Below are 27,822 nucleotides of genomic sequence, written 5' to 3'. Positions count from 1 at the left end.
TTTTGATAAAAAATATTTATTTGTTTGTCTTTTATATTATTCTTTACAACAGTCGAAGATCATCACTTTGTTAGAAAAATATATTCTTCATGAAATCTTAAAAAAATGCATGTTACATTGAAAACAAGCAACAACAAAAAAGCAACAAACAACAACGTATTCTTATTTAAACTCAGAAACAAAAATAAACTATGTCATCTTGACAAGAGCTCCCGCAAATGCCCCATTTTATACAAAAAAATATTGGGTGATTGATTGATTGATAATTGCATAGAAGGTTATTTCATTATTGCATAATGAGTTAATTTGGATAATAATACAGTAAACTGTCATTTTATATAAGAAAACAAAGCATGCGGTCATAAAAAAATTAAAAATAACTTTATAAAATTTCGATTTCGTTGACTTGTAAATGTTAAATTGTCACAGGCGAGGTAAAGTGAATATCAATTTACCAAGAAGTAACAATAATTAACTTCGAGTGAATCAATGAAAAACTATAATACAACGGTCTTATAAGGAACTCATTAAATCAGTGTTACTTGGCTGTGTATATGCAGAAGTGTGCATACTATACAGTAGTACATATCAAAAACCTTTCTGCTTGTATATTCGCATGGTAGTTTATTACAATGCATGCCAGAAGATAATTGGAAGAAGACAACTACCCTGTTGGATCTTTCGTATCGGTTTGAGTGTATGCTATTCTGACAGGGTTATTTTAAAGTTGGTTTGGTTATGAAAACCCTTAATTGAAACATTGGTAAACTACTGTTTTTGCTTATTAACATGGCTGTTTAAACAAAGAAAATCACAGTGTTATGTGCTGTCTCCACAAGTATGATTACTTGATTTTTGCAAAACGATTCAATATATATATTCTAACGGGATAGGAAACTTAAAACTCTGGAAGAAATCATGAATTATAACAATCAGTATGACCGCAAAAGATCTTAATTTGTTAATACATATATATGGATAAAAAAACGCAAAATTAATATTAAAAGTAAAAATAAACATGACAAATGGCAATTAAGGCTAATCATGACAAAAAGTACACACATACGTATAATGTCATGGTAAATATTTATCATGATGAGCCATTTAATAACACACAAGTCACGAAAACAGGTTAGTGAGTGATTTATTATCACATCAATGGTTCTTATTGCTGCAGCATTCAACATAGAAAAAAGAACACATTTGTATGTCGTATATAAATATAGAAATTTTACTTCTATTGAGGGTGGCCATTATAGGTTTTTATATTTATCGAAACATACATGCTTGTAAAATACAGATTTGGATCTGCAAATACAGTAAGATGTCATGTATTAAGTATACATATACAGCAGTACGAAACATTACTTTTCAAAATTATTTTGAATATGTTAAACAAGCAAGGAACACAATAAAAGTTGATTACTTTTTGAGGTAGAATTGAAAAATAACCATGAAATATGAAATCAGATGATATTTGACATGGCTGCCCGAAAACAAATAGAAGTGTAATTATTTAAGCTGTTTTTTTGGAAATATTCATTTACTGTAAGAAAATCTGACCAGTATGGAAATGCTCTTACTTCAACAACAAAAGTGTATTCATTCTTGAACTTGACCTCCTTTTAGTTACTTGAAGTAGACGAGACTCAGAAAACAGTTGTTTTTAAACACTTTTTTCAAGACAAAATAGCATTGTTGTTAGTCTGTATGTCAATGAACTTACTTACATGTAGAATTACAAATCATATATATATGCTAGCTTGTATGTCATAAATAAATGCTTTCTCATTGTCGAGAAGTTCTATTCTTAATGTTCCTTTGATTGAAAGTATATGCTAGACTATACACCCTTTTAATTTACTATAGAAAAAAGCCTTTCTATTTCAATATGCTCATTATTTATACGTTTGTTAAATGCAGTTACCAACAAAAGATTGTTAAAACATGCACAAAAAAGCAAACAAATATCATAGTTAACATTTACAATATTTTGATATGAAATACAATCAATTGACAGACAGGCAAGTATTGCTTAATTTAACATTTGTTACAATTATTTATTTATAAAAAAAAAACCATGCAATTTATAAATATCAATTAAAAAGAACATAAACACATTAAAAAAAATAATGCCCAATACTCAACTTAAATACATGATTCAACGGAAATACAAAAAAAAATGAAAATGAATGTCCAAGTTCATTACTCATGATTATACAACATTGAAAAAGACATTTGCACTTTCAAGCGATGATGTGTACAATTTTAACACAATTCTAACACAGGACTTTTATTTCAATTTTCATGATATCTGTGTTTGCAAAAGCCAAATAACAGATTTATAAACTGGATCCAGTGATAGATTCTAATTATTTTGAAACGCGCCATTGTTTTATCTGTTATTTTTCATTGTGAATAGTTTATTCATCTTGAATAGCTGCGAGGTGTAAATTCCTGTATAACAAGTCTTTGTTCAAATGAGGATGTGTTATGCTCTAATTGCTAGACAAATGTATTGATTTACATTGCTTATCGAATTTTTGGCCGGAAGACAACCTAGTTTGTTCTATTTGATTCGTTCATCTTATCCTAGCATGTATTGCAGTTAGTTATAGTTGAGTTCATTTCCTATAAAGTACTGCAAGATTGGCATCAATGATTTTGGAACTTTCCGTCACTTCAATTTTCCGGAATGGCAGGTAACTGTGGTCCGTTATCATCGAGAATTATGACATTGTCTTCCCTGCTAGGTGAACTCTCTACAAAATGAAACAAAATACATGCTATCAATATACAGTTAAAAATAATAAACTGACCCCTTCAATCATCTTTCCCTGGCTTTCTTACAAATAAAGCTTACTGTTTGAGTCATAATTTATATGCGAATACGCATGTAATCAGTATCTTCAATAGAAATGATTTGAAGTCGTTAAAATGTTAAATCATATTTTTTTTTATGGCGTATCCATGGCCACAAACTGCATTTATTTGCTATAGAATTTTACAAATACGGGGCGAAGATTTCATTTATTTCCCTTGAAATTAGAAAAAAGTAAAACTTCATCATCAGTGTATAATATATGTTAAATTGCAAAATAACTTTCATATTTGATCAAAATTCATCCGGGGAAACCACAGTCCTGACTGTGTATTGCTACCTTGAGCTTTCTATTTAGTTGGTGTTTTTACTCCTTCATCTTTTCGTCTATTTTGTCCTCTGTTTTTGTCATAGCGTTATCAGGTTTTAAAAAGCAAATGAAAGAAGGTCTGTTCAAATTGTTTTTTTTTTTTAAATAATCCTATTACGAGTAAAAACAGTTCTTGATTTACAATTTAAAATACATGATAAACTAAAAAAAACCACCAATTGCTACAATAATCGGATTGATCAATATTTTCATAATACCAACACTTCGGAATATTTTTCCATGAGGATCAGTTAATAAACTGAACTGGTATTTCTGTTGTTTTTATGGGTTTTTCCCATAAAACATTTACTTGAAAACATATCACTTGAGCTATACTTCCTAATAAATTATTCTTTCCTGGTTAATGATATATCTGGTATACGATTTATTACTAGATGTTTACTTGTCATTAGCCAAAAAGTGCTTCCGGTTTACAAAGTTTAAATGGTTTTTGCCATCTGGTACGCTTTAGCCCACCAATGGGGAAAAAGAGTGACTTGCGATTTTAAATGTTTTGTAGCAGATAATAGAAAGGACACGAATGTCCCCGTCTAAGCTTTGCAATTTTGAGGTTCAAAAGGGGCATGTCTCAACGGTAAATGACTTACAACTCAAATCCGACATGTGTAGTGATTCTTATCATTGAGTTTGAGTTATGAGAAAAAATGTAAGAGTGCGGAAGCGAAACAATTTCCAAGTTATCAAGGGGCATAACTCTTAAACCGTAAGTCACTTACTGTCCACAACTCAAACTCTACAAGTTTATGTGTAGTTTATGAGTTTCGTAAAATTTGACTGGGAACAACTAAGTTAGAGTGCGGAAACGAAAAAGGAATGAACGGACGGATGTATTGACGGACGAAACGATGAAATGACGGAAAGAAGAAAAGAACGGTCATTGGTAGCACTAAATGGTCCCGTTGCATGCGGTAGGGGGCATATAAATCAGTTTAAATAAGGAAACCTGGTATGATTGCCAATTAGACAACTATCAGGAAGATTTTAGATACTTTGCTGTTAACAGCTGTATGTTCCTGTACGGCCTTGGACAATCTAATCTCAAAACAATCTTTCTGTCTACTGTTGTCGTGTAGATTTTTGACATTTTGAGTTTTAAAGATACGTTTACTGTCTTAACATAAGTAACCTGTCTGCAATTGAATAAGGGTGTGTTTAAAATATTGAAAACAACACGTTTAATAAATTCTTGCGTCCGAGGCGCTTTTCTGGATTTACCTTCATCAGGAACGCTCAAAGTCAAACATTTGAAATCCGAAGATAGATAAGTACCGAAAATCGTTGAAGAGCTATATGTCAAAAATACCTAAAAAAAAAGCTAAATTCATCTAAAGCCAACTTTGCCTGAGAGAGTTGAAACCTTAGTTTCATAATAATTTCAAAATTTATTAAGGACAATCTTAGTAAAGTTTGTTAAATCATGTATGTTAAACTTACCTTTACTTACGGGAACGTTCTGATTCAAAGCGGGACGAGTATTAAACCTTCTACCTCTTCGTAGATATTGAGGCAGGTTAGATACATCTGGCAAAGAAAGAAGACATCTTGTGTTTTGATGAGGGTTGTAATGTGGAGAATATCCGTTTAAAACTTCAGTAAGCTGGGGAAACAACTTTTCGAACGCTGTTAGTTCTATCATCTTGTTACATTTTAGAACTTTAACCGGTAATTGATAGTATTCTATAAAAGCTTGCTCTTCTAATTCGGTGCAGGTAACAGTTAATAACACGTTTTCAATTGTAAACAGAAATTCGCTTACTTGTGTGTTGCCATAGTAAAGTTTGCACACAGCTTCAACTAAACAAAACTTTCCAGATCTCCCTGGTTTATTTAAGTGAAGACATGAAATATTTTTACCACCAAACCAAACGCCTTTGATGCATGAAATGAACTCTCTGACTGCTTGCTTTTGCTTCATTTGGTAACTGGTTTCCAATTGTATGTTAGTATCTGGTGTTTTGAAATTAGACTGCGTAATATTTCCTGACCTAATCATTGATTGTTCAGTTTTTCTGCATCCTATTGATTCTGTATAGTTTGCATTTGTTTGGCACATGTTCTTCGTCAAGTCGCAAGGTTGGTCTGGCAACCTAAATGTTTGTTCACAAATATTGTAATTACTTGTAGAACTATTACCAAAGTTAGCAGATGATTGTCGAGAATCTGCAGTCAATATCATGTTGCCACCGCTCGGAGACATACCCATTTCTTTTGGAGCAGTACAATGTACTTGCATTACGTTATGTTTATCAAAATCTAATGCTCGTGATTTTGTAGTTTTCTGTTGAGTAGAATTCACTTGATTAGCTTCTGGGATACTTTGAGCCGTTGGAGTAATATTTTGAATGTTTATTCCGTAGTTTACATTTATGTTCTGGCCTGGTGTAAATGCATTTAAAATTGTTTTCTGCATAATCGGCTGTCCAGTATGTGCCCTTGGTGGTGTAATTTGAGTGTTTTGTTCAAAATTATACAAAGAGTTATGATGTAATTGAGTATTGTTGATCATATTTGGATTTCTTGTAACACTGAATGGATTCGGAACACGGTTTTGTGGCACAATAGTAACATTAGGTGATCCAAATCTAACATTAGATGGGAATCTGTTGTATCTAAATGTCATTGGTGGATGCATATATTCCTGTTGGTATTCCATGTGCTCCGTATAAGGTGCAGATTTTTCTGGAGAAAATTCTGGGGAAGAATTGGGTAAGTCCGTTTGATGTGTATTGATTTTTAAACCTTCTGTAATAGGTTCTTCAGAGGACAAGTATTGGGCATGATGTAATGGATCTTTCTCTGGAAGATCGTACACCTGTACATCACAAAAGTCTTGGATTTCGGTTATTGAAACGATTCTTGTAGATACTTTAAACGTAAATTTAAAACCTTCTGCAGAACATCGTCTATTAAGCTCATCACATTCGTCTTCAGTAGGTGGCACACCTTCTGACGGCACATTAATAGAGGCGGCATGTTTGAGCACCGCTATTGGTAAAAACTTTATTTCCAACCTGCATACATATGGAATAATTGTGTTGTTAATTTGCACCCATCCGGATTTAATTGATTTGCGCTTTCTTCTGTTGCTTTCACATGGCAAATCACAACAATCTGGGTATGCCTTTTGAACCACTGCATAAAAATCCATGAACTCTGATAGGTGTACTACTACATCTTCTTGATTAAACAAAGGAATTTCTGATTTTCCTTTATTTTGCATTTGGTATAATTGGTTAAAAACCCTACATTCATTTGGTTTGATGAAGGAACTTGTTAAAGGTTCCCTGTTGGCCAATTCTTTCGGGAAAAAATTTGGGTACTTTTTTAATATTTTTTGCTCAAGTAAACGCACACAAACATATCTTTTGTTATCTGCTCGAAAGATATAAGGAATATATACTTTATCTATTAAAGTCCATCCAAACAAACCCTCCATTGGTTCGGATTCTTGTTCATTCACTGTTTTTGGATCATTAAAAGCTTCATTTGTAATATCATTGAAATTACTTGGATGGTGCTGCATAGGATTTGATGGTAGTGTGTTCATATATCTCATATTTCGGTCTTCGCAACTATTCATGTCGTCAGAATTTGGAAATCGATCTTTTTCTGCATTGGATATCTGTTTATCAAATGATTGGTTGGAATAATGATGATATACATACGGTTTGACTCTACTAAGTTTTGGTTGTGCTAAGTTTCCCTTTTTTACAGAACCGTGTTGCAGTCTGTGCTGCATTTGTGCGATTCGTTTAGGCAAGGCATGTGACATTTCTCTGTGTTTTGGTAACGTGTGTAATGTGTTTTGAGACATTGTCAAATCGTTGTGTTTGGTTTCAATTTGTTGTTGACAGTGAATGTTTGATACTTCAGGCTTTCCCATAAAATGTTCAGCAGTACAATTTGTATTGTACAAGCTCCTGTTGTTTTGATAAGATCCATATTGGCATGACTTGAATTCTTGTTCCTTTGGCTCTTCTTTAACCTGCATTTCTGTAATAAATAGAAAAAAAAACGGTTAACTGTTTGATTATTGTTTGCTAAATGTCAACTGTCAAATATCTTTAACGTACACTATCTCTCAGGCATCAAATAAAATTACCAATATTCAACCAGACAATGCTGCATATTTATATAGCACGTACCGATAAACGGTCTACTGCATTCGTTTTATTTTTGCTGGTAGAAAATCAGGAATTAGTTTTACTAAAAATCTTATTTGATTTTGATTTTAAGCACCGGTGTTGCGCTATTCCGTGGCGGCCATTTTTTCATTGTTGGAGGAATCCGGTGCGCCAAGAGAGAATCACTGACCTACGATATGAAAACTGACAAACCTAGTTAATTAAGATTGGAGTCGAGTGCACCCGCACGAGCGGGGTTCGAACTCACAACCTTAGTATTAATTGGCTAGTGCACTGGGCTAGTGGTTACAGTAGTAACTACTTAGACCACTCGGCCACCGAGGCCCCCAAAATATCTTACGTCTTAGATTGATCGTAGGTATACTGCATTGTGTAGGATTTACGATTACCGTATATGGAATAGTGTTATTATATCGATCAGAATAAACAAGCAAGCAGAGATCATTATTAAGAAAAGTTAAAGAGATCTTAAAACAAAAAAAATGTAAAATATAAAATAAAAATCCGGCGAAAGGCTTAATATCAACCACAAATTTATCACGAATAATACTGGTGACTTAGCAAAGCAACCCCTTTGATAGCAACCCACTCCCCCCCCTAAATTCGAGTCTAGTGAAAATGTTTTAATATGGCGATTTTAAAGATAAATAAAATTGCAACCTACTTCCTTCCATTGACGTTTCACAAGTGTCCTATCCGTAAAATTCCTTTCTACAACACGCCCTTAAAGAAAAATATCCTATATTTGCTACATGATATTCAGCACTTTCAAATAAATCAACACATGGTTTTTCAACATGTTTTTTAAAAATAAGATTTATTATTTACAAAATGGATAATCATATAACAAAGTTTTGAATGTTACAAAACACTTTAATAGTAACTTGTGAATATTCAGGAATATCTAAATCATAAACTGCATAATTTCCTTTTTCCTGTATCTATAAGAGTTTTATGTAAGTGTTTATTATAGAAAATTCTGAATTTTAACTTAATTGGCATTCAGTTTGTCATGTGCCCTTGAATGTCGAGAGCATTTTCCTGGTCTGGTTTCTATTTCCGTCTTTAAGTTGAGCGTATTTTCTTCGACTTGATATCATACGCTTTTTTTTTTACAAAATATGCTGTTGTTAATAAAATATCATTTATTTATTCAAACACTTAATATGTGTATTTATTCTAATTTATTTGAAGACAAAAAAAAAACCACAATAGGGTACACTACACAACATAGAAAAACTAAAAACGCAAAGATAACCACACCAAAAAATCCGAAGTATGATCCCAGGTGCCAGGGAAATGTTGATAATACCATCAGGGCCAACAGTCAACAACCAAAGAAAAGAAAATTAACAGTACCAATTTGACTGTAAAAGATACGTAATTGGTGTCTTTTCCGAGATACTTGAGGTTAAACTATTTGAAATTATACAAAAGATAGTGCAAACGTTAAAGAGCGTATAACATTACAAAGAGCCAAAAATTAATCCAAACCTTTGAGAAGATAGTTGTCAGAGGTACCAGCATTATAATCTAATACCCCAGACGCGCGTTTCGTCTTCATAAGACTCAACAGTGACCCTCATATCTAAAAAGTTATAAAGCCAAACAAGTACAAATTTAAAGAGCATTGAGGAACCAAAATTTCAAATAGTTGTGCCAAATACGGCCAAGGTAATCTATTCCTGGGATAAAAAAAATCCGTAAATTTTCGAAAAATTCAAAGTTTTGTAGGCAGGAAATTTTAAAAATGACCATATAATAGACCACTTTAGAGTTTTTAGAGTCACCGGAAAACAACTCGTCAATTATGCGCGCCTTTATGACGTCATTTACCAGATATAGTGGATCGCCTGTATCCCTGCACTATTTACGTTCATCAAGCGTCTTAATTATCGTCATTGTGCAATTAAACCAGAAATAAGTGTTTGTTTTGTAAGTACTTTATCACAATTCCCTAATGATAGCAGTGCTGGTTGTCATTAATGAAAATTTATAATGCCGAATAATTCGTGCATTATAGTATTATAGTTTTCAAACCCCTCGCTCAACATTGGAATGGAAGTGACGATGCCCCTAAACGCACGAATGATGTTCACTAAAACCAGAATTTTGACGAAAATGCATCGAACTCAAAAGTTGTCTATTGATACTGGGCTGATGATACCCTCGTGGACGAAATGTCTACCAGCAGTGGCATCGACCCAGTGGTGATAATAGTTATCAAAGGTACCAGGATAATAATTCATACGCGCGTTTCGTCTTCAAATGACTCATCGGTGACGCTCAGATCTAAAAAAAAGTTATAAAGCCAAACAAGTACAAAGTTGAAGAGCATTGAGGACCCGAAATTCCAAATAGTTGTGCCGAATACGGCTAAGGTAATCTATTCCTGGGATAAAAAAAATCCTTAGTTTTTCGAAAAATGTTTGTAAACAGGAAATTTAATGACCATATAATTGATATTCATGTCAACACAGAAGAATCTGAGCTGTACGAGACAAAGATACATTCCTTATTCTTAAAAAAAAATCCAAATTGTTATAACAGCAAAGTTCAATATAGAAAACATCCGTATTTTAAAACTAGATGCGCATTTCAACAATTAATGTTTCTTCTATGATGCTAAGGATTAATACTATATATAACAATTTGAAATTCAATAAAACTTTGAAGAACGTACAAAATAAATAAAGAACCAAAAGCCGAAATCTGTACAAAGAATCATAGCAATACGTTAGAAAGATACACTCAGTAGTTTAAAATTATTTTCAAACACCAAAATTCAGTGAAAAATAGACTACCTAAAACTAAACCATTACCTTTACCTATTTGAACAGTCATTATACCTATACAATTAAAAAAAACCAAAACAGTTTGGGTTCCGACGTTCTTAGTAATTTTGAAAATAGAATACTAGTATTTAAGTTAAAGCCCCCATAATAACAAAGAAGTTGTAACTGGAATAGCTTCACTGAAGCCTTGACGTTACTCATTTGACACGACATGGGCAGACATTGTAGAGAATCATCATAGGATAAATGTGGATGCTTTTTCCTTGTAATATTAAAAGCGTGAAATGTAACGATTGCCTCACCCTGAACACGCATTAACAACTTGCCACTGGACATTTATCAATGAATAATTAATTAATGTAATAATTGACAAATCAAAATCAAAAATTTGTCCCTACAATAATATTCGTTTCATCCTATCGAAAAAAATAGTCTTTATCAAAAAATATATTCTATCTAAGCAGTATACCAACCGTTTTGTCGACTTCAGTACTTACGAAAATGAGAAAGATGAACGAACACCGGCAGTCACTTAATAAAGGCAATGTGTCACACTGACAGTCAAGGCAAATATGTTGTGAGTTTGTTGATATTCTTGCGACATGACTTAGTGTTTTATTATTATAAAACGAAGCTGTTTTGTAGATACATATTATTTCCCCTTATAAATCCATTTGTATCCACTCTTCTATATCTATAACCCCTTTACATATCCCCATATATGTCCCCTTAAATATCCCTATTTGTATTCATTCTATATCATCTTTCACAGTAAGATTTTCACAAATGAATTATTAAAAGTAATAAAATCTTACCTGACGATGAAAGCTGGTATAAAGCACATGTCCCACTTTAATAATAAGTTCAAGTTTCTAGTTATAAATAGTTTATACTTGATTCAAACTGTTACATTGTTATCGTTTGACCCACAACTTATTTAATAAGATGATGCATGAGTGTTACTAATTTCAATGCTCCTTATAAAGTCCACTTAAAGTACTGCCATTCACTTGAATGCTTATATTTACTAACATTCATTAATTTGAAATATATATGATCGATTTATCATACAATTTTAAGTGTTTAAACGTTGTCTCGTACTAACCATGAAATGATATGTGTACAAGTAGTAAAAATATAAGAAATAAATAACATATCCGTTTAGGTAAAATAAGACTTCCTCTATACAGTCAAATTATATGGGTTATGTCGCAGATTTATTATTTTTACATTATCGGAAAAAAAATACAACTAGTTTTATGTTTGTCCAAGTCTTCATGTAAGGGTATATCCTTCATAGTTATACATTTCTCAAATCGTAAAATGCAATTGCTAAATTTGTTACATGTAATTTCATCATCCGTTATATGAAATTCTACATTTCTTGATTTCTGAATTTGCAATTTCTCAAACTTCAAGTTAAAATTCAACAAGTTATACAAATCAAGAAGTTTTACAAGAATGAAATAGTGCTACAATATTCCGCACGACGTCGCTGTGGATCTATGTCAAATCGTACCTTAGCCAACTCGTACTTCTGACAACTCGTACCCATTATTATATAATTTATACGCAATAAAAAAAAATGTTCAATTGTATTATATGCAACTTTATTTATTGGTATTCTGGTGCAATTTGTTTTCAAATCAGAAATCATTTTAAAGTAAATTATGTTTTAACTTTACTTTCCGCTATATAGATGATGTTCTCTCGCTAAATAATTCAAAGTTTGGTTACTATGTTGAACGCACCTATCCCATCGAATTAGAGAGAAAGGATACAAAAAATACAGTTAAGTCTGCCTCATATTTTGACTTCACATACTGAATTTTTTCCTTATGTCGTAACTACAATCCAATACCCTTTTCACCACTAATGTGATCTACCGAATTAACCGGTTATGTATTAACACGAGCAACACGACGGGTGTCACATATAGAGCAGGATCTGTCTAGCTATCAGATCACATGTAATCACCGCAAGTTTTAGTGGGGTTCGTGCTGCTTAGTCTTAAGTTTTTTATGTTGTGTCTTGTGTACTGTTATTTGTCCGTTTGTCTTTGTATTTTTTAGCTATGTCGTTGTCAGTTTATTTTCGATCTATGAGTTTGACTGTCCCTCTGGTATCTTTCGTCCCTATTTTATTCGGAAATCTTTAGAAGTAAGTGATTTTCTGAAATTGTTTGAATGATAATAATATTATTTTGAAACCCCCTTTTTGTTTTACAACGAATAATTTTCTATGGGGATATATGATTAGAACCCCCTTTTTTATATATAATTTGTATGTGTTAATCCCATTTTGAAAATGGCTGATTGGAGGATAACAGGCACGGACTTACAAAATTAGAATGTGGTTGTTTAGATGAAAAATAAACATGGAAGGTTTTATTGAAACATAGATTTCGATTTACATGCTGCACCAAAGTCCGATGTGATTTACTTATTAAATTTATAAAAGCGAATCTGGGCGTACCTTTTATCATACCTAAATACAATGTGATTGTATATCAAAAAACAATTGGACTATGTTAAATTCCTGTACAGGCTTTATCGTTTCAAAACGACTAGAAAGGCATTCATATACAAACTAACTAGAAAAATCTTTTTGAATACATGTTAAACGTAAAAATCAGTTATAAATATCGTTCTCTCTTATTCTATGGACCCTTTTTTAACATTTGTTTACGTTGAACATGTGTTCAAGCAGGTCTGCTGGTTCGTTTATATATGAAGGCATTTCGAATCTTTTTGAAGCGATAAAGGCACTACAGGAATTAAAAAAGTAAAAAAAACATGGACATAATCGTCTTGAAGGTTTAAATGATCTCAGCCAGTAAATGTCGTATCAACAAAAATACAGATATATCACGTCGTAGTAAAATGTCAATGACAATCAGATATAGCAGTCTTTTCATCAGCCCACAAATAGTTAAGAAAGAAGAACTTAAGCTATCGTTGTTCATTTTATATTCACTATCAACAGTTCGATTGCTGGTCGATTTCTTTTTAGATAAAGGCCAAATAAAGTACGAAGTTAAATGATTAATATCCACTTTCAACTGTTCAATGATAAATATCCACTCTCCACTGTTAAAAGATAAATGTCCACTTTCCACTGTTAAATGATAAATATCCACTCTCCACTGTTAAATTTCAAACATTTTAAAATTTAAACATCTCGAGCGGAGAAATATCATTTAACAATCAATGCAGTGGTAGAATACATATTTTTCTCTAATTCTAACACAATGTATCCTTTTCCTGACCTGTTGGTTATTTTTATTTTTATTAGGTATGTTTGATCTCAGTTTTTCATTGGACAAAATTCGGTTATAATGCAAAATTTTCTTGCTTTCCCCTAAATTTCATATTGAGACGTCATGATAAAAGGCTGCCATACCTCATGATGTCACATAGGAAGAATACATCTTTTTGCAGATCTTTCGAAAGGAAGGATCGAGTTGTCTGCATAACGTTTAAACATCATTAGTGAAACATATCCCACCACCTAATCTTGTGCAGTACCATATTTATCCACTGATAACAGTTAAATTTTCGATATTTAAAACACGCGAGCCTCGATACAGTGGTAGAATCTATACACATATTTGTTCTCTCTCAAACAATACTAAATAAGCAAAATATGGTAGAAAAAGTTCAAAAACTTTTTTAAATAACCTTTTGAAGAGTTATTACGGAAAAACATTTAGAAAAAAGTAAACTAAAAAATTCCAAGGTAAATTTAAATAGGAAAGTCTCTTGACGAATGCAAAAATCAAAACATCAAACACATAAAACTAATGGAAAACATTAGTTGTATGTGTTTGGACTGTCATACAGGCATATCTTTATGAAGAAAATGGGGTATTGAACATTCGAACTAGCTACTCTCTTAGTACCTCCCAAATACATAATTTGAATTCGATATCACGAATTTAAATGGTTATTAATTATTCCAAAATTCGGTACACGAATAATGCATAAGTTGTAACAATTTTTGTAATGCGCAATAACTACTTATCACGAATTACAAGAACATGGGATAACGGATTTAATTCGGAATAACGAATAATAAAAACTGTTATAACTTATAACAGAAATTAGTCGTCATAATTTAAACTGTTATAATGAATTCTTCTATTTCTGAAGATTTAGGTTTGTGATTTCGAAATAAAATATATATTTTCCTAAATTGGCTTCCGTAAGTTTTAAATTGTTATGGAATTAATTTATCTTGCAATTCCGTGACATGAACATGTAATATATACGTTCAGTAAAAATAATATACGGTGTCAAAATAGTCAGACCGCGTGAAAAATAGTCTCAATAATTATGAAAAATATGTTGACGTCAAGAACCATTACAAATGGAAAATGTGAATGACCAATTATTCATTGTACCGTCACATTCTACAGGAAAATATAAGTAACACGTGCTATTTAAAAGTTTAAAAAACAATTGAATCTTTTTAGATAATAAACATGTAAACATCTGTGTCTGTAATCAATAATACACCAGTGAAAATATTCAACTTTCTCATAATACAGTGAAACCATCATTTACACTTCGGTTACTATATATATCATGTGTATGTACATGTGCATCCCGTTATAAAACCGAATGAAACCAATACGTAAATCGCATTCACAAAAATAACATAATAGTATTTTGATTTTAAACAGGAAAACGTTCCAACGATAAGCAATCCGCAATCAATCAATACAGTAATTACGTAGTCGAAGAGTGATCAATATTGAATTTTGATGTTAAGCAATTTCAATTCTGTAGATGAACTATCTTTATTATATATAATATGATGCACATACATTTAAGAAAATTTAATAAATCTGTTTTATATGCAACAAGGTAAGGACATTTTTTTAAGGATATCATGAATGCAAAAATGTAGCCCATGGTAAAGTGGCCAAAAATATATACAGTGTATCGAAAATATCGTCAGCTGTTAAGTAGAAGCACTGAAGTTCAAGTTAAGAATATATATAACGGGGACCACATAACACATTATATTTACGATCCAGTAAGGACAAAAAAAAATGAAAATTGTTGTACAATGTAATTCTAACAAAATTGGTATTTTTACAATCAAAAATATATAGCTTATAATACAAAACCTCACTCAATAGTGACCAATTTAACAAGGTTGCAATAAGTTCTAAAAATAGATATCAATAATACGGAAGTTCTGTCTCTTGAAATAATACATATTTTTCAAATATAATATATACTTGTTATATTAATATTGAATGACTACAAATATTTTTTTTCAATCCTCGTGGCGAATTGATAAAGTTGTGTATCTATACTGTAAACATGACAATTAATATACAAATAAGGAGAAGCTAGTGTATATATTAACAGCATACCTTGTGTGATCAATAAATTTCGCAAATATTTTTTTTAGAGCATCAATCTGTTTTCAAACTGTTTACTGACAATTTCATCACAATTCTCAGAAATACCCGTCGCAAAAGAAATTAAATATAATTTCATTGGTTGAAATTATACTTCCTAGTACGGATATTACACAATGATTATAAACTTTACCCTCATGTTAAGATCAAATACACAAAGCTGATCATGATAAAGAGAATTCGCTACCGAGCGGTTACATAGCTTTTTATTTTTAAACGGCTTTCTTCATTTGGTCCTGTTATTGGTCAGAGAAAAAAGAGACAGAAAGTTATTATTTTTTGTATGCATATCTGTTTGCTTGTCTTACCTTGTTGAGGTTATTTTTTCGTGGGTATTTACTTTGCCTATTTCATATTTTTTGTCTCTGTGAAAACGGTCTTAATATGAGAAAATAAAGGGTGGCAGGTAGGTGAAACTTACATACGGGAAGAGAAAAATAAAAAATGAACAAATTTATGCCCGACTTATATAAGTCCAAGCCCGTAAGTCGGCTCCAGAAGCAACGAAGCAGCGCATCTATTTCGGACGGGGAAATATCCATTTTTTGGTATGGGACGAGCTTTGACGTCCCAAGGCCCAAAAATAAAGGCAACAGTAGTATACCGCTGTTCAAAACTCATAAATCCATGGACAAAAAACAAAATCGGGGTAACAACTAAAACTGAGGGAAACGCATAAAATACAAGAGGAGAACAACGACACACCATTAAAATGTAACACACAAAGAAACGGACTAAGCATTAGACAAAATCCTATGAGAATAACAAATATAACATCAAAACCAAATACATGAATTTGGGATAGATAAGTACCGGGACACGTCTTATAGTAATGTGAATTCACACTCAAAAATAAGAGAAAACAAACGACACAACGGAAACACAACGTTAAAATGTAACACACACAGAAACGAACTATAATATAACAATGACCATATACCTGACTTGGTACAGGACATTTTAAAGGAAAACATGGTGGGTTGAACCTGGTTTTGTGGCATGCCAAACCTTGCACTTTAATGGCAATGTTCAATATAACATTAAAATGACAACATAATATTACAGGACTACAATACAAATAAATAGGAGAACGTATTATGCAAAGAAACACATGAATAATAGATAACAAAAGGCATCAGATTTAAAATTCAATACGCCAAAAACGTGCCTCGTCCACACAAGACTTACCAGTGACGCCCAGATATAAAAGTTCGAAAGTCAAAAAAAAGTACAATGTTGTACAGCACTGAGGATCAAAAGTTGAAAAAGGTTGTGCCAACTACGGCTAGGGTTTTTTGCTTGTGATAAGAACATCCTTATTATTTAGAACAATCTATGCTTTTGCAAACCGTAAATTTTACAAATGAATATCAAAGATATACATGATAAAACTGAAGTCTTAACTAATTACAGAAAACAAAACCAAGCTTGTCTAGAAAAACAGCCGTTGGACGTCAGAGTAATCGCGGACTTACTAACATCACACCACAATTTCTTGTACTTTTTAAAAAGTTGTTGAAATAAGTTAAATAAGGTTTCTAAAGTGATCATTTATTAATCTTTGCAAACATTCTACGATACACATTTCACCCTAATCTGTTTGATTTTTGGGAATTTTATATCTTCAGAAATAAACACGGAAATAAAAGTAACATAAAAGTATAGTTATTTACAAAAACAACAGAAAACTTAATTTTACGGAAATATTTAGTTAGGTTAAATAGAAAGCTGTAACATAAACCTTATCAAATATGAAAAGCGATTATTAGGAAACAGAAACGAACGAAAATCCAATTTTTTGACATTGTGTGACGTATGTCAAAATGAAACTGAAATACAGATTTTTCTTCTTTTGTTTGTTTGACAGCACTCTCTTTATAAATTTATAAATTTATAAATTAACTGTTCACCCAGAAAAAAGATTTTTTGAAATACTAAGGCTTTTCTATCTCAGATATAGATAACCTTTATTTGGCCTTTTTAACTTTTTGATTTGAGCGTCACTGATGAGTCATTTGTAGACAAACCGCCACTGTGATAGCAGATCATAGCATTACAGGTACATATGATTATTGGGCATACTAGATTTCTCAATTTCTGACTGTCTGATACTTTCTGGAGGACGTCCTGCTTCTTGACGCGTGATGCAAGCAACGTCAAATCAGAAAGGTGATAGTAAACTCAGTTAAATTCTGAATTCGGCCGTCCAAAGTATTGGAATTGATCGTACCAGATCAGATTATCTTGAAACTGGAACTGTTCTAAACATCAATTATTCATTCAAATGGAAATTTTCAAACATATCTGGTTTCAATCGAATCAAGAGTTCTATTTTCTCTCTTAATTGATAAACGTCTAAACTTTACAATGAAATTTCAGTATATTGACAGTTTCTTAATAAAATAAGCAGAAAAATATTCAACAACCAGAAATAATCCAAGTGACGCCTCCCAAATTTGTACTTGATCTAAGTTTTGTGGTAATAAGTATTGTGTTTAAGTTTCATAACATTTGGTTGCGGCAAACTTTAGAACCGGAACCAAAAAATCTGCTTTTTTTTGTTTTTAAAGGGGCATAGCTCTAGAACGGTTAAAGTGACAACACCAAAATTCCAATTTGATCTGTGTTTTGTGATGATAAGTATTGTGTATAAGTTTCATAACATTTGGTTGAGGCAAACTAAAGTTAGAGAACGGAAACTTTGGAATGCACAGACGGACAATGGTAAAACGTAATGCCCCCTCCGATACGGTGGGATCATAACAAAATATCTTGTATATAAAAAAGAAGATGTGGTATGATTGCCAATGAGACAACTCTCCACATGAGACCAATACAAAATCTACACATCAAAATTTCTTATGTAATTTTATTATGCTCTTAACACTTTTAATTTGTTTATGCAACATGTATATGAATTTCATTTTTTTGCATCAGGCGTATATCCAGAGTCTGTTCACATTACATTAAGATATACCGTGTGATAACTTCTTTTATTCTATTGATTTGAGGGTTAAGTAAAGATGCTCAGAAAAATTAAAAGAACATTTCATTTTTTTCAAATAAAATTTATCTATTGAGCGTCATACATAGTATTCTAGTTTGCAAGTAAGGGTGAAGCCGATATCTCACATTTTCACAAAGGTAAAAATCAGTAGGTTGACCTAACCTAATGGGAATTTATTATTGAAAGTCTTTATGATATATCTAACAGATTTTTATTTAACATTTCTATGTGTAGCCATACATTAAACGCTACATGCACTACACACAGATGTTGCAGGTAATTTTGTTACAAAAATAAATATTTATTGCACAATTACTTGAATGTGTAAAGGTAATATCTTTAGTTAACATGCTTGCTAGCTGCACCGTGAAGTCATCATATGGTTAGGTATACAACACTCCTTTAAGAGCGGACTAGTCCGACAGATAGCCAATCTATCTGTCTGTAGGACATGACTGTTTTGAAAGAAGGGAAGTATTTGTACACAGTTCTACAAAAAGACATCATTTACAGTGCTATAGAATAAGGTGATACTACAAGTGATTGCTGAGAAAATCTTTATTTATTACCGGTTTATTTATTTTCATATAAAAATACCAAAAAGTCAAATCCGTCAAAATACCAGTTGTTGATAAAAGCAACAGTAGTTTACCGCTGTTCATATCGTTCTGTCAAATCGTTGTAATATGTCTCAACTAAAACAATTTCCCTGCATACAGGATACTTATTCGCTAAAGTATCAAAATTATACATGGTCTGATTTTGAATTTTTTTTTTTTTAATGTTTTCGTTTTAAAGTATTGAAATAAAAACTCATAAATGGTTAATTTGTCTTGTCATGGCAGTTTTTATTTAGGTTTCACTATCTCTGAAATAAAAATATAAACAGGAATATTTAGATTAGTATCGGTATATCGATATATAGATATAGGAAGATGTGGTATGAGTGCCAATGAGACAACTATCAATCCAAGTCACAACTTATAAAAATAATAAACCATTATAGGTCAAGGTAGGTCTTCAACACGGATCCTAGACTCGCACCGAACAGCAAGATATAAAGGGCCCCAGCACTAATGTAATTCATTCAAACCTTCTCCCTTTTATATACATTTTTATATGTATTCAGTTCATTTTAATTTCAGTGTCAAATCTAAATAACATCTATAAGAGAAACAGTAGTATACCGCTGTTTTAAAGTCATAGATTTAGAGAAAAACAAATACGTTTTACAAACCAAAACTGAGAGAAACACATCAAATATAAGAGGACAACAACGGAAGAACAGAAACATTGATATTTAACAAAAAACAAACGTACATAGAACCGAATAGTAGAATAAAAGTTAGACTAGGATAAAGTAGGTCGACTGGATCATTCATTTTGAGAGGGAAAAACAATGTCCATATTATACGAGAAACACTTAAGAACCACACCAACATACGACAACTACTGAACAACACTCTCCTAACTTAGGACTGGTGCATAAAATATATCTTTTATTATTACTTTTACTTTATAGTTTTTTTAATGACGGAATGGTTTCTATATTTTGTCAATTCAGTAACAATGTATTACAGACTAAACAGTATTCAAAAATATCACTCGATAATTCATCTTTAAAGTCAATAAAGGAGAGAGGGTCTGATTGGACTTCTTTCTTAAAGACTATGGTATTTAATTTGACGTCTTTTAGAGGAATACAAATTAAGACATCGACTTTAGACTGTTGTGTCAGATCGTACACCGACTTGAGCAAAAGTCTTCGATGATCGCCCATACTTCTATCATATGTATAACCAACACCAATTGAAATCTATCCGTCCGATCTATAACCTCGATAGTTATCAACCAAACTTACTCGATCGATATGATCGATAACAATTGGTATCAGTCAACCAAAAAGTCATGTAGTTGAATCGTCACGATATCGATGGGATACGAGCTGTTTAAACGTACAGCCAACACAATAGTTATCTAGATTGTGTACTCGATATTTATGATCAAATATGTCGATAACGATTGAACATTATATTAATCTGTCAGTCCAATCACTTTAAAATCCAAATGAGGAATTGTAAATGTCTTTTCAATAGAGCAGCTTTTTTGTTTATCAACTTTTGATCCTAGCCTTATGTTAGATCTTTTATACTATGCATATTAACTTACAAAAACACACATTATTTCTACGCAGTGTTCTATGTTTTCTATCCTTTATTATGTATTCCTTTATTATGCATTAAGTTGACAAACTATAGCTTTGCTTTAAACCGTATTAAGGTTTTGTTGAGAAATATTATTTTGCGACAGTTGCTCAAATATGTCAACATTAAGGAAAATTGTAGTTTTTTGAAATCTTTATGCTTTTACAATTTATTAGTCAAATGATCAAGACTTTTGTGAAATGTTCAATCAAGATATGTTTAACAAATCTTGGCATTTTAAATAGTCTGTCATTATAATCATCATTTCCATTTTGGTAACACAACACAACAACAAAAAAGCTATGAGTTTATACAAAATTCTTTTAGTGTTCCTTAAACAGTACATTTACTATATGTCATTCTAATATGACATTCTTCTTTAGCTTTGGGTACAAAGCCATGTTCTAAATCGAATATAACATTGGCTGCACGTGATTGACGTCACAATTGAAATTGCAACGTCCGGTAAATTGTGAACAACGCCAGAGATCTAAATGGACATTTTTGTTGGTGTTGCTCGCTAGGAAATCAAATAAAACATTATAAAAGTAAGTTTAAATGTTTCTGTTATTTTTTTTATTGATAAACTGTTGATTTTTCTATAACGTTTTTGTTCATCAAATCAAAATGGCGACATTTCGAGTGTCTACTATAGGTCCGCTTCAAAGTACAAAAGTTCAAAATATTCCTATTAGAATCGAAATAATTCTGTCATGCCATGCTCTATGCTCATTTTAACATGGGTAGGCATTATATTTGTAAACATTTATTACCTCGCTAACGCTCGGTATTAAGATATTAACAAATAAAAATGAGCATAGAGCATGGCATGCAAGAAATATTTCTTAAATCTTGTATCTTTCGCCCCACTCTCTCAGATGTCATGTTTTGATTCGCAGTATAAGCAAAGGAAAAAGAATTAAATGGTCAAGATTTCTCGGGACATCTTGACCTCTAATAATCCTAAGACTTCTTCTCTCCTTTGACTTGAACAAAGTAACCTAGCTTTTGGATTGAGTAAGTACAAATTTGCTATAATCTTATTGCTTTTTTGTCTCTGTTAAACGTTTACAAGGTGACGGTAATCTGGTGTCAATCAACCGATGATATCTCAATTAACAACATTTAGTAATATCATATGTAGGGTAAGCCATACTACATTCACTTGTACTATGTTGTTTATTTTATTGAATGAGATATCGATATTTTTCTACATCAATACTTGTCAAAACAGATGTAAGGTTTTACTTTCTTTACTAAGTTGCAAACAATTCATTTACATTTAACGATTTATCTTTTGTAAATAAAATTGTAAACTACTTATATAAAAAGGTAAGATTATGTTTTCTTTCAAGCATGAAACTTTTACTCACTTGATCCCAATATATTTCTTTTACTTTTTCTTCTACAAATTAGTGTAATTTATCTTCAATTTTGTCACACGTGTCAATAGTTTCCACTGCGTTATTTGTCACCATATCGTTGATTGTCACAGATTTTTTTCTTTTCGAGAAACAGATAAGTTTTGATTAATTAATATAGATTTATACAACTGCAAGTGAGTTTATAAGTATCTGTTTATATCCTGTTAAGTTGATTATGCATAATCTAAAGCGAATACGTCCCAGGTCGATTTTTGTTAACTAATATCAGAGATATGTATATAATACATATTTACGTCTCTGTTAATATACATAACGTAAAAAGTCCTTCAAAATACACAATTTCAGTAATATGAGTCTTTTCGTATATTGTCTTTTAAAACGCTTTGTGAAAAGAATTCCTTCAACCATTGAATTAGATCAGTGTTGAATAGAGCTAAAATTGGCATGTTTTTTAAATATAATGTTATACCCTAAATATTTCACTGTCAGTCAAGGTTAAATAGTGTAAGACGTATAAGAGATAACTTGATAAAAATGTTATTTACTACCTGTATTCTACCTGTAACCGTTTTGTACTTTAAAGGATGTGTAGGAACTAGGGTAGGAAAAACCCGAAAATTGTTCAAACCATGCCGAAAAGTGGGAGATAAAAATATGAATGATAAGCAATTTAATGATTAACGAAAAATAATATATAGCCAGAAGTAGGGAGTACAGGAAATAACTCTTACGTATCATCTGTGACAAATATTTTATCATTTCCGCAAAACTAATTTCTTCAAAAGTCAGCTTTACCTAAAATCTAACAATCTTAAAAAGGTTAATCTCAAGTTAGTTTGCAAACACATTTTACCACACCAGACCTGTTCTATTGGAGGTTACTATAAAAGCTTTAACCTTCAATCCTATATTGAATACCGATATTCATTGTGTAAGCAGTTACATCTTACATTGAGCTGTCCACAAAATATCGCGCAATCAATATTGATCGTTATTTCACTTGACTGTGACTAATAAATAACATTTAGTTATACATTTTATTTTATTTTAAGGAATGGCTGTAATATTTTTTCTGTGTAAGTGTGCACCATTTTTAAATTCTATTTAGAATAGACAGAAAGAATATTACAGTCTTTCCTTATAATTTAATTCTTAATTTCATTCGAAGCCGGAATAAACAATGAAAAAACCTATATGACATCACGTTCACATGACATAATTATGTCTATGAGCTGATAGACAAAACGCTGTTAACCAATTAGAAGACGCATAACAATTATTTTAATATAATAATACTTATTATTTCGACTTAAAAACAAGATTCTGTTATGCTTGCATTCTTTTTTTTATTCTTTGGCTCTGAATTTTCGTCAGAATTCATAGACGATTCAGTATTCATTGATAATACAAATTATTATTATTGATTATATTGATAAATAAAGAAATTACTAGGAACCTACGGTTCTATCTTCCCTAGGAAAAGTTGCGTTTCCTTTAAAGCCCTTTGTTCAAATAGTGCTCAATGTTTCTATGCATTTATGCACTGGCATTCAAATGTTTGGGTTTGGGCATTCATACAAAAAGATTCAGAACAAGCGCCGCGGATGCACGATTTTTATAGAATTAATTTCATTAACATTATATGATTTATAAATGTCTTTTTGTCAAGGCCTAAGACATTAACACATGCATAAAACCATCGTTACATGTAATCCTAAAACTTGATCAAATGTAACAGTGTGAAATGAAAAATGGAACCTAACAACATGATTAAGATGAATGTTCCGTCTGCAAAGAAATGTCTATGTCCTCCTTAGAACATTAAATGGTCGGTCTCCTATATTTGTGTAAATTAACATGACATATGCGTGTACAACTCATATAAGTGACACATGTAAATTTATTTTACCAGCATATATAGAAACATATGGTTTATAACATGTATGCATATGTTTGATACAGTTTGGTACTACAAAATTTGTAAACCATGAATTAAAATTTGTATATACATGGAGAAGTGGAGGTTGGTTTTCTAGCAAGAGTACTGTGAATTCACTATTATTCGTTGGATACCAATGTGTATGGGTACAGGTGGCTACAGGTGAACCACTAATTTAAATGATCAAATTTTCTATACTGTTGTTTGCAGACTTTTGCCAAACCACGAAATCAAATATCCACGAATATGCAGGTTTTGTTAAATCCACGAAAATTGGCACCAACGAAAATAAATAAATCCACAGTAGTCCTTTTTATTATGTACAGGTAAAATATGTAATAAGACTAATAAGACAATAAAACTTCTTACTTTTTACAATTTAGAGGCAGTAGTAGTTAACGGATGTTCAAATCTTGAGAATTCATTTATGATATACAAATCATCGAGAGAAAAAAAGAAAAGATTGAGGGAATCGCACAATTCCAAACGTCTCCTGCTAGACATAAATCACTATTATAGCTAGCTATGCGCGTTCCAGATCAATGAAAAATGTCACAATAAGTAATAGGACACATAGGTTTAGCGCTATAAAACCAGGTTCAATCCACCATTTTTTACATTTGAAAATGCATGTACCAAGTCAGGAATATGACAGTTGCTGTCCATTCATTTGATGTGTTTTATTCTTTGATTTTGCAATTTGATTATGGACCTTCTGTTTTGAATTTTCCTCGGAGTTCAGTATTTTTGTGATTTTACTTTTTAAAGATAAGACGACTATACCAGTGTCTTAAGATCTAAAACCGCGACGACATGTCAATAGTTAGTTCAGATACATACACATAGAATAGGTTAACCAATGCGGGGTCGTTACCGTGAAACTTGTGTGTTGTTGGAATTATGCTTTCTTCTACAATACGCTACTAGCACAGGAGCATAATATGGTTATATTTATGAATTATATGTTTACAAAATTTTGAATTTTTGAAATACTAAGGCTTTTCTACCTCAGGCATAGATTACCTTAGCTGGATTTGGCAAAACTTTTAGGAATTTTGGTCCTTAATGCTCTTCAACTTCGTACTTTATTTGGCCTTTTTAACTTTTTTGGATTCGAGCGTCACTGATGAGTCTTTTGTAGACGAAACGCGCGTCTGGCGTATATACAAAATTTAGTCCTGGTATCTAAATTTCGAGTTCACTGAGATATATTAGATGCAAACATCATTAAAATTTGGTTATTTGGTGACAGGATATTGGCATTATATATTAAATTGAAACTAAAGAAATTTACAAGATGCATTTTCGCTTATCCGAATTTTTCTTTATCAGAGAACAGAAGCAAGTCGGTCAGTCACCTCACTTAATATATCCTCTTCATGCCGGTCGAATTCAAGGCCCGAATTGATTTTCGTAATCAGCTATGTTTTCTCTGCCTCGTGATTAGTGAGCTATGCTAGAAAGCTACTACTTTCAGGATCGAGTTTTGCTCTCCGGGTTTTCTTACATATCAAAAATTCCCTGTCATGGCTTAAGAGTTCATTCTTGATCGGCTTTTCTTTCGGGTCTATTTCCATTACATTTGATTTTCCCTTATCTTTACTCGTACGGAGCTGTAATGGTAAATACTAAAAAAGGCAAATGCACATCTGTTGACATATTATCACGACTATGGACTAACAATCTAAAATACATTTTATCGTTTAAAAAGTCATAAACATATCAGTTTTAGCTTTTTCTATCATATGACACTTATTAAACTACTTAATTTTTTTTCATTTCAGGGTTAGAAATTTGTCTTTGTAATTTATTACAATACTGTTTTATTTATTTTTGGTAAAATCAGTTTGACGTGGCTTGGAAATTATACATCCCGTCATTATGTTATTGCTCTAAGGTAACATTTTATATTCTTGTCTTTCGGGTTTGCAAATGTGCTTTGTCTATTTTGACTGGTATACCCCTATTTTTGACATTTTACCTATTATATAAAAAAAGAAGATGAGGTATGATTGCCAATTTGACAACTCTCCACCATAGACCAAATATACTGACCGACTTTAGAAACGCAACACTAGATTATTTTTGTGTTATTTTTGAATGAATGTGTCCCCGTCAAAAGCAATGACTGCATGTTACAAAAGCCAAAATAATTGTCAGAAAGGTCAACAAATTCTGTCTGACATGTTTTGGGTTCTGTTTTACACCTTCTGGTTTTGCATTTGTTCAACCCATTAATTGATTTTGGCAATAATGCGGTTGGAACTTGAGGGCTTATAAGGCTTTTCTTCAGTCGATTCCTTGGCAATTCAGTTGATGGGAAACATTTATGGCATGCATCTGTACTCAATGGCACTCGGCAATTTGATGAGCAGTTGACGTTGCGGCCGTAAACATGTCTGGCAAATGACGTTGCGTAATCAAATTCTGTTGACGTTTCATTGTCTCTAAACGTTTATCTGTTCATTGGTGGCCAGCAACAAATCTTGTCTACTTGTATCGTTGTCGGAAGAACAGTAAGACGAGTTTCTACAGTATGGTTGCAGCACGTTTATGTTTTAATGTTTGCAGTATTTTCAAGGGGTAATTCAGTTTTTTGTTTCTCAGTCTTGGCAAAATGGAAATGCAACATTTTTAAACTGGTTTAAGTGAGGCAAAGGATTGAAAGAACCGTTTCACAAAACAAAACAACTGAAACAATCTTTCATGGGTCCACAATTTCGCTTTAAGAAATTCGTGCGACTTCAAAAATTTGGTATGTTCAATAACCACAGGTAAGTCAGATTTTGATTTTTTGTACGGAGAAAGAAGTATGATAAGCATGCAAAGTAGTTGTAAGAAAATCAAACAAGATTTGGTAAAAAAAATCAACAAAATGAGTGTTGCGTTTCTAAAGTCGTTCAGTATAATACAGACATTAACAGTTATATGTCTTCGTCACGTATCAAAGCCCATACCGCATGGTAAGCAACAAAGACCCCTGTCCCCCTAATCACAAATATAAAATATCTCAAACAAGAAACGACATAATTAATGTACAAAAAAAATGAACGAAAAATGAATATTTAACACAGCAACAAACGACAACCACTGAATTATAGGCTCCTGAGATGTCAGGTTTTTTTTACACATTGCTGTCAATATAATGGAATTTTATGCGACTGTCATACAAGTGAATGGTTAAGCTAGCTATAAAACTATGTTTGATCCACTATTTTCTAAGAAAATGCCTGTACCAAGTCAGGAATACTAGTATGACAGTTGTTATTCATTCGATTGATGTGTCTGAACTTTTGATTTTGTCATTTGCTTAGGGACTTTCTGTTTAGAATTATCTTAGGAATTATATATTTTTAATAGTTTACTTTTGTCGGTGTGTAACAGAACTAGATGATGTTGCAAGACAAACTCACATTTTCCAATGACTGTCAATTTTACCTTATCTTCCTATAGAATGTATTCTTTTTATGCGTCTTAAAGTATTGAACGAGAATTATTTGTTTTCACTTGTGGCTGTTTCAGGTTTTTAAAAAAAGACCTTGTCAGTGAATGTTTGTGTCTTATGTGAATGTTTGTTTCATTTAAGGAACCATTTGTAGATCGCAGATCTTTTATAGTCTCTGTTGGAGTAAATTTTTGCTCCGCTTCAGTGTTTCAACAGACTTAGTCCATGTATGCATGAGCTAAACTATCTTAACATA

General features: G+C 31.9%; 1 protein-coding gene across 4 annotated transcripts; it reads right to left on the bottom strand.

The window, feature by feature from the left end:
- On the bottom strand, positions 1-22,693 carry LOC139519418 (uncharacterized). Of its 4 annotated transcripts, none has more exons than XM_071311501.1 (3): positions 22,171-22,693; positions 4,647-7,205; positions 1-2,762 (listed from the first exon to the last, which is right to left on the bottom strand). In XM_071311501.1, exons 2-3 carry the CDS (start codon positions 7,201-7,203, stop codon positions 2,683-2,685), a joined length of 2,637 nt encoding a protein of 878 aa, XP_071167602.1. In that variant the 5' UTR covers positions 7,204-7,205; positions 22,171-22,693; the 3' UTR covers positions 1-2,682. The 4 variants fall into 4 exon arrangements, with proteins under 4 accessions (XP_071167602.1, XP_071167603.1, XP_071167604.1 ...); XM_071311502.1 differs by lacking the exon at positions 22,171-22,693 and adding an exon at positions 15,539-15,690; XM_071311503.1 differs by lacking the exon at positions 22,171-22,693 and adding an exon at positions 10,968-11,360.
- Between the last annotated feature and the right edge of the window lie 5,129 nt (positions 22,694-27,822).

Source organism: Mytilus edulis, chromosome 4 (assembly GCF_963676685.1).
Source record: "Mytilus edulis chromosome 4, xbMytEdul2.2, whole genome shotgun sequence".
In the NCBI taxonomy this organism is placed as follows: domain Eukaryota; kingdom Metazoa; phylum Mollusca; class Bivalvia; order Mytilida; family Mytilidae; genus Mytilus; species Mytilus edulis.
Note: the sequence above shows the minus strand (reverse complement) of the source record. Positions and strands in the feature narration are given on the sequence as shown.